This window comes from Diabrotica undecimpunctata, chromosome 10 (assembly GCF_040954645.1).
Source record: "Diabrotica undecimpunctata isolate CICGRU chromosome 10, icDiaUnde3, whole genome shotgun sequence".
Taxonomy (NCBI): Eukaryota; Metazoa; Arthropoda; class Insecta; order Coleoptera; family Chrysomelidae; genus Diabrotica; species Diabrotica undecimpunctata.
Window position 1 is genome coordinate 53691792 of NC_092812.1, and position 16271 is coordinate 53708062.

The 16271-nt window shown below is 30.9% G+C and overlaps 1 protein-coding gene across 2 annotated transcripts; it reads left to right on the top strand.

The window, feature by feature from the left end:
• The first annotated feature begins 10211 nt into the window (after nucleotides 1-10211).
• Nucleotides 10212-14464, top strand: Lipt1 (Lipoyltransferase 1). 2 transcript variants are annotated; one of them, XM_072545789.1, is made up of 4 exons: nucleotides 10212-10837; nucleotides 12149-12259; nucleotides 12317-12530; nucleotides 13403-14464. In XM_072545789.1, the coding sequence occupies exons 1-4, from the start codon at nucleotides 10349-10351 to the stop codon at nucleotides 13762-13764; spliced, it is 1176 nt and encodes a 391-aa protein (XP_072401890.1). In that variant the 5' UTR covers nucleotides 10212-10348; the 3' UTR covers nucleotides 13765-14464. The 2 variants fall into 2 exon arrangements, with proteins under 2 accessions (XP_072401890.1, XP_072401891.1); XM_072545790.1 differs by having other exon boundaries at nucleotides 12152-12259.
• The last annotated feature ends 1807 nt before the right edge of the window (nucleotides 14465-16271 follow it).

Consider the following 16271-nt stretch of genomic DNA (forward strand, 5'->3'; position numbering starts at 1 on the left):
TATGCCACAGTTAGTAGCGTTATTGCCCGGTATTTTTTACATTGAAGCTGATCTCCCTTTTTATGTAGTGGTATAATTACTCCGGTATTCCAGTTTTGTGGCAATTGTTTATTATTCCTTATGTTCACTATTAGTTCGTGTATCGCATTCAATATGGAATGTCCGTCTTCCTTTATTAATTCTGCGCTAATGTTGTCTAATCCAGGTGACTTGTTGTTTTTCAGTCTGGTAACTGCTTCTTGCATTTCAGCTACTGAAGGGGGGTTGTTTCTCTGGTATCCGTTTGATCCAGTATAATTCCATCATATAGTGGATCTTCGTTTTTTTTCAAATTTTTCTTTGAAGAATTCTCTCCATCTTTGTAGTATTTCACTCTTCTGTTGAGTTACTATATCTCATTCTTTGTCTCTGCGCATCATTGTTCTTGGTTTAAATTCTTTTCTACTTTTGTTAAGTTTTTGTAGAATTTTCTGTTTTCTGATGGTTTATTTAGTTCTTCCATTTCTTGGAGTTCTTTTTCTATGTGTTCTCTTTTCTTTCTGTGATGTATTTTCTTCTCTTCTCTCCTTAGTATTCTATATTCTTCCTCTGCCTTTCGTGTTCTATGTCGTTGTAGTCGTTGATATGCATTATTTTTCCTCTCTGTTATGTTACGACACTCTTCATCGAACCACTGTCCTTTAGTTGATTTGAGCTTTTTTTGTAGACCCAGGGTCTCTTTGGCCGCGTCTTGTATGATGTTTTTACACGCTTCCCATTCTCTGTTTATATCCTCGTGCTTTTGTCTGTTTTCTAGCCTTCCTTTTATAAATTCTTTATCTTTTGCCTTTTTGCTGTTGTCTGCTATTTTTTTTTATTTCATATTTTTCAATTTTGGATCCATTTTCTTTTTTAATGTTTGAGATTCTGGCTCTTATTCTACTTTCCACTAGGTAGTGATCCGAGTCTGTATTTGCCCCTCGTCTGCTGCATACGTTTGTTACGTCTGAGTAATGTCTAGAGTCAATAATAACATGATCGATCATGTTTACTGTAACCCCATCTGGAGATCTCCACGTTTCCTTATAAATATTTTTTGCTGGAAGCATGTGCTGGCAATGACCATGTTAAGGGAAGTTGATATATTTATTAGTCTGGTGCCATTGTCATTGGATACCTCATGAAGGCTGTGCTTACCTATAGTTGGTAGTTATTGTTGCTCTTTTCCTATTTTTGCGTTGAGTTCACCATAAATAATTTTGATGTCATTCTTTGGACATGAATGGTAAGCAGCTTCTAGTTCTTCATAGAATTTTTTTTTGACATCGTCTTTCTTTTCTTCTGTAGGAGCATGCACATTTAAGATCATCATCATCTTGGTGCTACAGCCTTTAGAGGGCCTCGAGTTTCTCAAGCTTTCTACGCCATTCTATTCTGTCCCTCGCTTGCATTTTCCAGTTGCCGACTCCGATCTTCTCGGCATCTTGTGTTAGATGCTTGTGTTAGAGTGGTTTTGTTTTTTTTTGGATATTTGTATGAATCGTAGCTATTACTGGTGTATGATCTGAGGCAATATCATAATTAGGTTCAATAGTCGGTATTTGTTGGAGAATCTTTGGTTACAAAGAAATCAAGGTAATCTAGGTATTTCTGAGGATCTGTAGGCCAGTAGGTTGGTATATAGGTGGACAGATAATTTGAGTGTAGTTCTTGAATGACTTGATACAGTTTTCTTCCTTTTCCTGAAGCTGTTAGGCGAAATCCCCAGCTTGTGTGTTTAGCGTTATAGTCGACTCCTGCTAGGAATCTATTGCCGTTTTGTGGCCGAAATTTACCAAAAGCAGTTATTAGATACCTGTATCGGAGTGTCATGAAAAAAGCTTTTGTTTGCTAATTTCTCTGGTCTATAGGTAGTTCTGAGATGCACGACTCTTCTTTTTTATCAAAAAAGTATTTCTTTGCTCAGTTTTTTTCTTATTTTTTGTTTTATTTCGAAAATCTGTTTGTTATATACTTTATAGTTACAAAGTGTCTATGTTTTACTGTTTTAAAGAACCATGCAGCTTTTGTTTGCATTAAATGTTAATATTAAATGTTCTGTAAGGTACAGTAATTATTTTTTAATTACTTACGAAACATTGCAATTTCTATGCATTCAATGTGATAGTTTTATTTAACTGTAAATTGTTTGATGCATTAACCCTATAGTTTAGATATTAACTACTTTTTAAATTTGTATGTTCCTAGTTAAAAGAGCTTTTCCCAAGGAAAAGAAAAGCAAAAGAAAGTACTTAAAACCTAATGGTTTCAAAATGTATATTTTTATTTTTTTACCAGTATTATTTCTAAGGCTGTTTTTTTTTAGATTGTAGTCACTAAATTAGCCTATATTAGATATCAAAATTGTTAAGTAAACTAGATTTTTAGGCAACTTTTGTAAATTCTAGTCAGTGAGGATAATTTTAATAAAACAAAAATGATTGATTGATAACCAAAACAAAGTTATCAATTTTTTATTCGAAAGTATTTTTTGTAACCACCGCTTCAGTAACTTTTAGATTTTTTATAAATGTCTCTTCAATTTATGCAAACGTAGCTTTGGTTACTAAACTTTTTATGCTGTAAAATGACCATTTTATGATGACGTTGATGATAAAATTATCGATTTAAAATTTTGTGAAATCTCTTCAGCGAAAGATAGTTAATTAAATAGGTGGAGGCATTCAATACTCCTGTCATTACCTAGACATACATCTATCTAGCGAAAGAAATGTGATAAAAAAGCATTTACTAATAACATTTTAATATCAATAAGTAATGTGAAATTACGTAGGTCAGATAGCATTTTCTATCATATGAAAATAGACTTTATCATTTGAACTGAGTGTTCCGACATTTTTGCTTTTCGTGCGGTCTTTGTGACTCTTTGTTTGAGACACATTGGATGAGGTTTTTGCACGCAAACATCACTTCTTCGACTACTTTCACTACTAACATCACTAATCACCTGGTCATAATATATATATATATATATATATATATATATATATATATATATATATATATATATATTTACTTTATTTATTACTTTACTTTATTTATTTAAAAATATAGCAATATTTTTACTTTTCGACCACTTATTATTGTACCTTAAAAAAGTAGCCTAGAACTATTGTTTAGCCCTCTAGGTGCCCCTGGGACTGAGATATGCCCGTCGAAATAGCCCACTGCAGTGATAAAATGATATAATAAAACCCAAATTTCACGCGATAAGGGCCTTTAAGTTGTAGATAATTAAAGTTACGGCAGTTTTAATTTTAGCTTTAATCTGAGGTATTAAATACGTGAACGCTAATTTTGCTGTTAAGTTTTTAAAAAGTGACGAATATTTAGATTTAGAGTAAAAAGGGCGTGCATATCCTATGCCCAGGGGCACCTAGAGGGCTAAAAATAGGTACAATACTATAGGTAATTCTGACTTCCAAATTCGTGGTTCTCTTCTCCCTATTTCTCCATCATTTAGTAAAATACTAATATACCTAAAAGCTTAGTTGACTGGAGCTACCGTTTCAGAATAGTCTCGAGGAATTTTTTTGTAATACAGAAAATCGTCGAAGCGACTGTCTTGCCAATATTGTATATATTTTTGGAAAAAAACATTTTAAAGTCATAGTTATATTGCAAAATCTAATCCTAATATTTTATCTCCCTCCTCTTCTCTGAGTATTTCTTAAAAATTTTAACTTCAAGATCTTCATTTCTTTTCATACAGAAACGTTTGCAACGTGAAAAATAAAATTATACCATTAAAATGCTCTCTTATTTTTCTCAAGGTTGTTATGAATAATGTAATGTATTAAAAGTTGTGTTTGGGTGTTAGATAAGCATGAGCTAGTTTTGTCAAAAATTGTGAAAATATTTTGTACGAATATTTGAATATTACTTCATAGGAATATTTTTCTCAGCTAGTCTAAACCCTGAAATTTCAGTTGGAGAATTTAATGTATCTCGACAAAAAAATCTCAATAAAAATAAATTACCTAATATTTAGTTAAACTAGACCTAATTTTTGATCTTTATTGCTATTTTTTAAAGTGAGATTATTCTTAATTCATTTTATTTTATTTGTAAACAAGTTAAAAGGCTGAATTTTATGTTAAAAAAATAGTTAATGTGATTATCTACATTCTATTGTGCCAATAAATGTAATATCAATAAAATGTACTTTATTTCCTTGAACACTTCCAAATGATCTAACCCTAGGAAGTCCGAATCTTATCTACAGCTTTCTTTTTGTTTTTTTTTTAAGTAATAGATAATTGCATATAAAAAGAAAATAATAACGGAAATGAGGGTGCTGGAAAAAGATGGTTGGATTTATTCCTGTAAATAAATAGGACGTGTTTATATTGGTTGTAAAATTCACGTTAAAGGGTGAGTTCATCTCACGTATGTTTGTTGTGGTTTTTCAATTATTTACGACTGTTTAAATAACAAGTGATATAAAAATTAATAATTATTGTCTGCTGTTAGTCGTACTTAAAACCTGTAGCTTACAGAACCAGAATTTGAGAAGTCATTAGCAGCAATAAAATATTAGGCCAGTCAAGTTCCAGGCGTCCAAATTGTCGATCGTTGATAATAAGAATACTCAATTGTCTGTCTTGCAATTTACCCATTCATATTCAATGTCTAGATATTGAACAAGAAGAGGTTATAAGAATAACTAGGGCAAAATCGAAGTCACTAAGAATCGTCTGTAATAATTGCTGTATATTCGAAGATAAGTTCATTAAATTAACTGAGTTAATTTTTAAGTTCTCGATAGATTCGCATCGATTGAGGATCGTCTCGAGGCCTTGGAACAATCTTCTCAATATAGCAGAATGGAGTTCGAGGATTGTAAACAAGCAGAAATCGTTTAACCTAATTTTGTATTATTTACCGGAATCAGAAGGTGACGATAAAGAAGCAGAGGATATATCCAGGGTTTCCACGATTGTAGATACAATAAAACCGCGCAATCCCTCATTTACCTCCCTTTTTCGTATTGGAATTGGATCTTACATGAGTCAGCGTTACAAAACAAAATACCGTTACAGGGGCTCATGGCTGATGAAACAATTTGTAGAAGACCCAGACTAGAATCGTCCTTGTTTTGAATACTTGTACAGCAAATTCAAATTCCCTATATACTCTGATTCCCTGCACTGAAACCGGTGCTGAAATTGACTTGATCAGTTGTATAAGCACTGCATAAAGTAACAAATATTTCAACTATACAGCTTAATTTTTTACGATCTCCGGTTAACCGTCAAGAAACGAAACGAAAGTTCAAGCTGAGTATAGCCGCAGACACAAATGTCAACCATGAAACAAAATATTTCGGCAGTGTTGGGATGTTTGTATGATGTATATGTTGTATGCTTTCAAATATAAAGAGAGAAAGTTTTTAAAACGTACATTTTGATTATATTATGGTATTAATTCTCCAATTTTTAGTTTATATAAACCAATAACGAGTAAATGTCTTTTTTGAGATTAACTGCAAACATCTGTTGCAATCTGACAACTGGTGGTTTGACGGTTGTCAAATCTATCTGCTAATTTATCAAAGGGCAATTGCCAAAAAAGTTTGTAGTAATTAACTGCAATTAATCTCCAAAGAAACAAGTATTTACTCGTTCTTGTTGTATATAAATTAAAAATTGCAGAATTCATAATATAATATAATCAAAATGTATGTTTCTAAAGCTTTCTCTCTTTATATTTGAAGCATACAATATATACATTATAAAAACATGCCAACACTGCCAAACCGAAATATTTTTCATGGTTGACATTTGCGGCTATGTTCAGCTTGTATTTTCGTCAAAGTTAAACAATAGGAAAATTTATAAATACAATACAGCATCGTTAAATAAACAACCCACACTCAGAATAACAATAATATAAATAAACAACATACTGTAATCTAAACAATGCATTTTCTGCCATAAATGCAAATGGCGGCATAGGCTTTAAAAAAATTGACAAGTACGAGTAATAATTTCAATAAAATACAAATAAACTGTTTAAAATATAGTTATTACGTTGAAATCATATAAAATACTAAAATTTTATATAAAAAACTTCGGGTTTTAATTAGTTTTTGTTTTCTCCATATGCCTACATTGTTGCCAAGCATACGTAAACAAATTAATTCCAGGCAGAAGTTATTTATTAAAAATTATATAAATGGATAAAATACTCTTGTAGTATTTATTATACTGGATTTTTTCTGATTCTGATAAAATTTATAATAGTTTTATATGTTTTGTGAGATCGGCAACATTGTGACGAAAATTGTTAGTCTTATCACCGAAGTGGCCTTACGCTTGCCGTTACAGTTTCCTTTTTGCCAATTTGGTATCTTTAGCGTATATCACATAGATAATACAAAGTCCAACTAAATATTAACTGTTCAATAAATTAATCTAGTAAATTAAATAATATGAAGACTACATAAGATCCTTAAAAATAAAATTTAAGTATTTTATTAAGTATTGGTATACTTCCTGCAAAGCTTTGAGCCTTTGATGACAGATGGCAATGGTAGTTAATAGAAAAATTAGTTTAATATTTCAATAAAATACAAATAAATCGTTTAAAATATAGTTATTTCGGTTGTTAGTAAATACTAAAATTTTATATAAAACACTTTGAGTTTTAAATATTCTTGAAAATGTCAATATTTACAATTTTGTCAGCCAGCACACTGTGGGCGTGTACAAAGCAAAATGTTGGGAAACTGACGGAGCAGACGCATGCAGAATTCGACGATCTTCACACGTTTCTGTTATCCTGGTAGGAAATCTTGTCGATAGAAGTTTAAATTGTTTAAAAGGTGCAGGGTACATTTTATCCAGTTTCAATGACTAAACATGTGTTGTTCTTTCATTGTACCAAATTGTACCATGGGTGGTAGTAAGTAGGTGTGCGTTGTGGTGTACTTGAATAATTTCAAAAGTTTTCTGTATTTTATTTATTATGTAAGAGAAACGGTAGATTAATTAAAGACAATTGTAGACAATGTGTGTATTTATCATTAAATTTATTTAAAAAAAAAAAAAATAACTATAAAATGGTCAGGGTCCCATTGATAAAAAAAAATAGTTGTTTTAAACATCTGAGGAGTAAGTAAATCCTGTAAAAGAGCCTTTTCGTAATATGATAATGAATATTTTAAAAATCTAGGCATTTTTCTTTAGGTCTTCTTGTTATCTGTACTATCTTGAATAAATTACTATTTTTCTTTTAAGTCTTAAGTTTCTTACTTCTGTTCTCGCAATACTATGAAGTGCTCATGTGATTCTCCTTCACCACTGGACCGTCCTTGGTCCATAAACTATTAGATATGCATTCAATTATAAACTAGTTTATATAGTTTAAAACTAGTTCAAGAAATTTAATGGAGACTTGAAAGATTGGCTTCCCTTTTGGTCGCAGTTCAAAGTAGTGCATGATGATCCATCAATTGATTTTACTGATAAGACAGCTTAATTGAGACAAGCCACTGTAGAGGCTAGTAAGGCCAGACGATTATTGGAGAGTTTTCCTGCAGTAGCCGACAATTACTCAAAAATGATTCAGATTTTGCAGTCTAGGCTTGGTAGAGAGGATCTCCAGATTGAAGTTTACATTAGAGAGCTCTTAAAGTCAATTATAAGTCGAATTTCTAGTAGTCCTTGTAATATTTCTGCTCTTTATGATATGATTGAGAGTCAACTTAGTTCACTTGAGACCTTAGGCATAACTGCTTAGGGATTCGAGAATGCGCTTAAGCAATTGGAATGGAATACTATCCCGGAATATTCTTCAAAAGCGTATTAAGTGGCGTTTCATCCCCCCTACAGCCGCATGGTGAAGTGGATTTTGGAAGCGATTAGTAGGTAACGTGAAAGGACTTTTGCGAAAAGTTTTAGGTCGAGCATCTCTCAATTATGAAGACTTATTGACATTATTGTGTGATTGTGAGAGTATAGTCAACTCGCGTTCGTTGACGTATCTTTCGAATGAACCTACTGAGTTAACCACGTTAACCTTAAGTGTATGTTTTTACATGGACAAGTCAGTTACGAGTTGCCGGATTGTGATTTGCTAGAGCAGAATTCTCTCACACGCAAAATACGACGTTTACAAGAGTTGAGAAATCATTTGCGAAAATGATTTCGTGCTGAATATCTGGCTCAACTCAAATCAGGAATGAAGAAGACGAAGGTGTCTAAATTATCTATGGGGGATGTCGTTTTAGTCGGCAATGAGAACATCAAGCGTCTTCAGGGTGCTTTTGGAAAAATTATTGAACTTATGCCTGATAGGGATGATTAGTTGCGGTTAGTTCATCTTGCGACTGCACAAGCCAACTTCTGAGACCATTACAAAAGCTTTACACAGTGGAAGTCGTCGAGGCAGTTATTGTTGACGAGAATGTCTAAGATAATACTCTACCCTGTGGAAGTGAGGCGGTTCCAGGTTCTAAGTAACCTCAAGAGAACGTTTGTCGACTCCAGACTAAGGAAGAACCAAATGAAGAGAGTGCGGAAGTGATAAAAAGCAGAGCACCCGACTTAAATGAAAGATATACTTGATGTGGACGTATGGTGAAAACTCCTTCAAGATTCAAGTGATATTTTCTTGACTTCTCTCAAGGTGGGAGAATGTCGAATAACTACTTAATATGTTTACTTAAAAAATTCCCTAATTAGCGCATCGTCCCTCCAACTGAGGGCTGGTGTGAGGCAATTAAAGTTTAAGACCTTTTCGTCTGGGAATATAGGGAGTATCATAATATTAATATTAGGGTTGCGTAGATATAGTCAGTCGAATTTGTAGCACCAAAGCAAACTGTATTAAATACGAAAATAAATTTCACTATCCCAGCCAGATGGATCGTATAATAAACAAAAAGAATGATTTACCTTTTTTAACTGGCCATATAATTTAAAAATAGTTTGTTTTCTTTTAGTTAAAATTTTTAATATATATTATATATTATATATATAGTATCTAGTATATATAGTATATAGTATATATTATTACCATTTGTCCCTAAATATAGTCCACTGTTATTACAAATATTGACATGTCATTAAAAAAAGGTCTCAAGAAATATTTTAATTCTTTAAACAGCAGCATGATTCTTCACCAAAATGCCTTAGGTATGCAACCAAATAAACACTTATTTGTATTATTGGCTGTGAATAACTTTTATGTTGCCAAAGGATAATATCACAAAATCAGAAAGAATTGTTCCTATTTTATGATTATATAAAATAACGAATAATCAATGCGAATAATAGTATATTCATGAATTAGTTTGATATTTCATTGTAGTCCCCTTACGGAATGAATTACAGACGACGATGATTGAGATATTTATAATAATAATAGAATTGTGAATCTTTTAAACCATAGCTGTCGTAACTTAATGATTCAATAGCTTTACACAAAATTGAATTTAAATTTTTGGCATTAAAAACAATTGTTTATTATTTATTCTGTGCGTTTGCTAATTTTGCTTGCTGATTTAACTGTCAAGTATATAATAAATGTCATATAAACGCCAAGGTCAAGCTAAAATAATTATTTTAAATTGGTGTCTATATTTTTGTTTATAGTATGGACTACAAGATTTATTGTATTAAATTCATGTTGTATTACATATTTATATAGCCATGAAAAAATATCTGATTTGACACAGCACATAGAGCATTCCATATTTTTAGTGTTTCACGCACAGTACATTTTACGCAACCACTGGTGGTAAATATCTATTTTTATGAATAAATCACATGATAATGATATGTGGAAGTAGGATTAACTGAGTTTATTTTTCTTTTGTAGCGCTGATAACTTTTAAGGATGACCTCTCTAGAGATAAATGACCCCCCTGTGGAACGATGTCTATATAAACTGGTAATTTAACATAAAGTTCATAATAGTAGTTATTGTCAGTGATACAGTTACAGTGATAATAATTTAGCATTATTTTTGTTAAAAAAATATCTTTATTGTCTTTTGGTGTTTTGTTTTAAGGTGTTTTTGAGTACATTTTAATTTAGTGAATTTTTTTGTTCGATCTGGCAGCAAAGGAAGGAATGCTGAGAACTACAAAGGACTGCCTGGCACTTAGAATCCGTATTAATTCCTTACACCAAACTTGGAAGTGGTTGCATCAAACTATTGCTCTTCACGACTATCTTACTGCTCTTACATCAGCTTCTAAAAACGTGTGTTACATTAATTTTTTAACACATTAAGGTACTTTTTAAAGGCACAACATCTACAAAATTAATATTAGTAAAGACTCATATACATATATTTCAAAATGGCATTATTCCATCGTACCTACACAAGAGCAATTACTTTGATTTCAAGAAATAATAAATCCTACTCAACATCAACAGACCAAAACATTAAAAAATCCGTGTTCATATCACAATCTAAGGACATTTATACAAACTTAGCATTAGAAGATTGGCTGTATCGCAATTCTGATTTCAAAAATCACCATGTCTTGATGTTGTGGCAAAATGATCCTTGTGTAGTTATTGGCAGACATCAAAATCCTTGGCTCGAAGCAAATGTCAATGAATTGCCATATATTGGTGAACAAGGAGTTCAACTTGCTAGAAGAAATAGTGGAGGAGGCACTGTGTACCACGATAATGGAAATTTAAATCTTACATTCTTTACACCGAGAAATCAGTATAATAGAAAATACAATCTGGAAGTTATTAGTAGAAGTCTTTTCAGAAATTACAACATGAAAGTAGATATTTCCCCCAGAGAAGATTTGACGATAAGGAATTTAAAAGTATCCTTTTTTAGTGTTTAATTTGGTATATTATAGTAAATATCTTATTTGCTTTTAACTAATAACATATTTAGCATTTAGTTGCAGCATTTTTAAAACAGAATATAGGTACATAATAAAATAAGTACTTTGCTATATTAATTTGCAGTATAATTCAATACTAACTTTATTATTACTACTATTACTACTGGTTCCTTCTGGTTATATTTCCTTATTTCTGGGTATACTTATAAATTTTTTTAGACAAAACAATAGGTGTGTGCCCTTTCTGCAGTTTTGAAATATCACCACTTATTAAAATATTTTCTTAATAAAAGTTGAATGAAAGTCTAATTTTTGATATTTCAGCCACAGTTGACATACTTTCTTACTTTTCTTAAATCAAGTCCAAGTGATTATTGGTTAGCAACAACTATAAATAATATTTATTATTGATTTGTATTATCAAACATCACTCTATATTGGGAGTTTCCTCGCTTTTGTTCCTATGGTTCTCAATATATTATATACTTGTTCCATCTCTCCTATTTTGTTAATATTGGCATGACATACAAATTTGTATATGTGTGAGAATATGCACTGGTTAAATGTTCTTGTTAAGCTATTGTGGATATCTTTATATATAGCATTCATTTTTAATTTCTGCTACCTGTACTACTACTTCTACTGATATTTTTTTCATCTGTGTTTTTTTTGTTACTTTTGCTTTTTTACCATTTAATTCTTAATGTTTATGTAGCATTATTGTTTCTGTATCAGCTACCAGAATTTGATGCTCATTATATTACACATAGTATTGGTAAACATTGTTTTGATATCTCATTACTTACAATATAGTTTCTCTATAGCATCCATCCAACAACTATTGACTGTACAGATTTTGAGATATTTTATATTAGTCTAGTTGTGTTTCTATATTATGTTCTTCATAAAATTGGTATATCTATTGTCAAATGTGCTATAAATAGTTGTAGATATGTCAGATTACATTAGAAAAGTGGCTTGATCTTTTGATTGGATAAAAAGGTTATAAATGCATTAGAAGAGATTGGACTAAGCAAAATAAAGGTGGTACTGAATCGTGATGGATTAATACTTAGGAAAGATATTAAGTTTGAATACAAGGACTTTGTAAATGAACAACCCAAGTCTAGGTTTATCAATGGATGAATATTTTTGATATGAGATATTCATAATCATGGCTTTTATTGTTGTATGTGCTTCAAGTATATAAAAGTATATTAAATAATTTTGTTTATTGACATTTTTTCTGCATCTACTTCTAGCTTTATTTTCTTAACTTAGTCTTAGCAGATATCTGGAACTGCTGCAAAATTAGGAAGAACTAATGCATACCACCATTGTACACTTCTAGTAAATGTTAATAAAGTGGATCTGAGCATGGCTTTACAAAAACCTGAAGTAAGTTATACACATTTAATTATATAAAATCTTTTTAAATAAATTATTTATTTATAGGCTGAGATCAAAACTAATGCTACACAGTCAGTGAGATCAAAAATCATGAATGTGTGTGAAGACAATCCCATCGTTGATGTAAAAAATCTTATGACATTCATAGGATGGGAATACATGAGGATGCATCCACTTAAACTTATTGATGGGGGCATGGAGCTAGCTAATAAACAAAATGGCTTCCAGCTGGTGAATCCTACAGAGGGATGGTTCCCAGGTAGGACAAATATTTTATTCCGAACTTTATATAGTAGTACATAAATTATATGTTTCTGTATGGACAGTGTTTTCTAATACAAATCTTGTGTGCTTGTTGTAAAATATGTTATAAAACACGACAATAAGATATTCACTAAGCGAAATAAGATTAGAAAACTGTGGTAATTATCAAGCTACGTAACCTTATCTTTATTTTTACAATTTATTTCATTAATAATAGTGATTCGTCATTCATGATCCATCCGGACCGACTCAATTCTCCAAATTATTACAACCCGAGTCTTTTAAGATCCAGATCAAATTTGATCCAAGTATGTTATCTGTCACCTTTCTTTTTGTATTCCTAAACATTTACTTTTTATTACTCTTTTTACATTACTCTTACTTATTTTATAACTTTTTTAAAGAAGAAAGTGTTTGAGTCCAGTATTTATTTGTTCTGTAAAAATTAAGTTTGTACTTTTAAAAAGTAGTTGCATCAGTGAATACACAGTTAACCTGATACCCATATAACTCACTTGGTCTCTTGGGTAAACACTCTTTTACTTAAAACTGGGTTAAGTAAGTTATTCTCCAGAACATAAACATCACCATAATTGGAAAAACTCTTTATTAAAATAAAATTTACAAAAATTAACAACATGTACATGTTTTGTTTAAAAATGGGTTGCAAAAGGCTTTAAATATTGATGGTGGTTTAATATAATGCACCAGCAAGTTGCAGTTTTTTGTATTGAAACTTTAACAACACCTGATTGCATATTGGGATTCTTATTTGGATACAGTTTGTTAAATTTCATCGATAATACTTATGTATTTTAAAAGTTTTATAAAGTGAACTTTAATAAAATAATTTTCTTTTATTTGTAGGTTTGAATGAAATTAAGGAAGAGCTTCTCAGTTGGAATTGGCAATATGGAAAAACTCCAAAATTCAACATTACTAAATCTTTCAAGGTTCCTGATACCCTAGTTGAAAGCTATGGTATTAATGAGGATCTAAAGGTTAATATGGTTGTAGAGTATGGAAAAATCAGTGATATTAGCCTGTACGTACCGCCAGGTCTATCCTCTCAAGGTTTATCAGGAAATGCTAACGTTATTACTAGCCTCATAGGCCACACATTCTCAGAAGATGCAGTGCATGACCTTGAAATGATGATTAGTGGGTTGATCAATGAAAAACTAAGATTTGGCTCAGAACATTTAAAACAAGTGATGAATTCTTTCTGATCTAATCAGCATACATAGGTGGAAATATATACCAGTTATTTATATAACGTTCAAAAAGATCACATTTTTTTAAATTTCCATTTTTAATATAATTTAAGTTGTTAACGAAAAAGAACATAGAACGTGGCATACTGTAATTGAAAGAAATTGAATGGATACGAATATGGACTGGTACATTTTCCACTAAAAACTTCACCTCAACAGACATTTTAGTTAATAGTGACTTTTAAAGTAATTTGTGTGATTAACTACCAAAGTTAAAATGCTTAATGTTTAAGCTTTACCTTAAGATTCTGTATGTATTTTATGAACCGTTTCAATATATTGCTGTTATAATTTTCAGATTTTTATATAATTTAATATTTAGACAATTTAGTTTAAGAAAATGCTCCGTATTACCGGTGAACAAGAATTGATCATATCATTTATATTAATATAATTATTTTTAGTATACTTTATATTTACTCTTGTGTTGACTGTGTGGATATTCAGATAAGTTTCAGACACTTTATTTTGTGTTTATTTTTGTGTAAGACTGGCTAGAACTATATTTAGTGCTTATTTTTAATTTCATTTTCTTCATTTATAAAATTTTACTTTTACAAATTTCTTGTATTGATTTGGAGCTGTTGTGCCTTAACTAAAAGTATGGCAATATTGTAGAATTAATTAAAAACAAATAAAAATATTCATAAAAAAATTTATGGTGTTTTCTTCCCAAATTTTACCCATATCAACATTAATTTCAAATGTTGCATGGTCTCAACATTGGAAATACTAACCTTAACAATATATAAGTTTTTATGTATGTGCATTTAATAGGTTAATTAACAGCTTAATTGAGTTCTGCCAACTTTTTCTTTTAAAAATAGTGAATACCCAATGCAACATAAAGATATTCATAAATACACTTGGGAATGACCTTCACTCCAACATAATTCGATCATAGACTATATAATAATGAGACAGAAATCAAAATTTAAGTGCCTAGACTGCAGAGTGAACAGAGGATCTAACTGTGGGACAGATCACTACTTTCTTTTAGCTAATTTTTGTGCCCCTTTAAACAATACTACAAACAGAACACTGAAAGTGAGAGAAACAATACTACACAGTACAAAACGGAGATATATATATATATATATATATATATATATATATATATATATATATATATATATATATATATATATATATATATATTGCACCTTTTATTCCAACCAAGTATTAAACATCTTTTTCAATCTAAATTAGAAAAGGAAGTAAATGATATAGAAAGAAATATGAATGTAGAACAAGAATACAACAACCTCAAAACGATGATAAAAAAATTGCTTATGAAGTATTAGGAACAGAGAACGACAAAAAACAACACGAACCTTCATGTTGGATGTCTGGATGACAGAAAACGTAAAAGAAATGATACAAGAAAAAACAAAATATATAAGAAATGGCTAACAAATAAAACATTAGCAATAGAGTAACATATCAAAGAAAAAACGGAGAAGTACGCAATCAAATAAAAGAAACAAAAAACAATTTCTGGGAACAAAAATATGTCCAAATTGAAAATTTAATTGGTGGTTCTAAGACTACGGAAGCATGGAGAACTATATACAAACGTAGAAACAGCTCCTTTTGAAGATTCGCACGTTTAACAAAAAATCTTACTTTAACAGTAGTATCAATATCTGACGATTTGAAAGTTTTTTTAATAGTAAATATAATAATTTATAATTTATAATAACTCTTTCGATATAAGCAGAAGCAGTAAAAAATTATTGCTACATGAGAAATTTACAGGAAGTTTTTCGAAAAGCATTTAAAGTGTTTAAAGGCTATTTTTCTTAATTAAAATAATACAAATTGCAGTACCTATATATTTTATGTCTGAAATATTTCAATTTATCACACGAAAAATTGTTGTTACATTTTCAACAATTGGTACTCACGCCACTGCCCAACTGTAAAAGAGCTCACCAAGTGATTGCAGTCCTCTCATTGCTGATTTTATATTATGCTTGTAAACTTGAGATGGTGAAACAACACAATCTTGAAAAAAAACCTATGACCAATAGGAACCAAGATAGCAATTATTTTTTTCTTAAAATCATATTTTCATTGTTTATTAACATTCATCATCATCATTTTGGCTTTACAACCCTGTGTGGGTCCTAGCCTCCCCAAGAATTTTTCTCCAGTCGTCCCTATCCATCGCCTTCCTCCGCCAAGCACGTATTTCCATATTTCTCATGTCTTCATCGATGTTATCTAGGAATCTTGTTCTGGGTCTTCCTCTTCTTCTTTGACCAATAGGTCTATCAAGGATCGTTTTTCTAGCTGGGTCGGTTTGCTCCATCCGCATTACATGGCCTACCCACCTCAGACGTCCTATCTTTATGTGTTTTACGATATCTGGTTCCTGGTATATCCTATAGAGTTCGAAGTTGTATCGTCTTCTCCAGACACCATTCTCATTTACCGCTCCATAGATGCGCCTTAGTAAT

Coding starts and splice junctions, on each gene's coding strand:
- Lipt1 (XM_072545789.1), top strand. CDS start 10,349: ATGGCATTATTCCATCGTACCTACACAAGAGCAATTACTTTGATTTCA. Junction 10,838..12,148: donor TGACGATAAGGAATTTAAAA/GTATCCTTTTTT, acceptor ACTTAGTCTTAG/CAGATATCTGGAACTGCTGC. Junction 12,531..13,402: donor TACAGAGGGATGGTTCCCAG/GTAGGACAAATA, acceptor TTTTATTTGTAG/GTTTGAATGAAATTAAGGAA.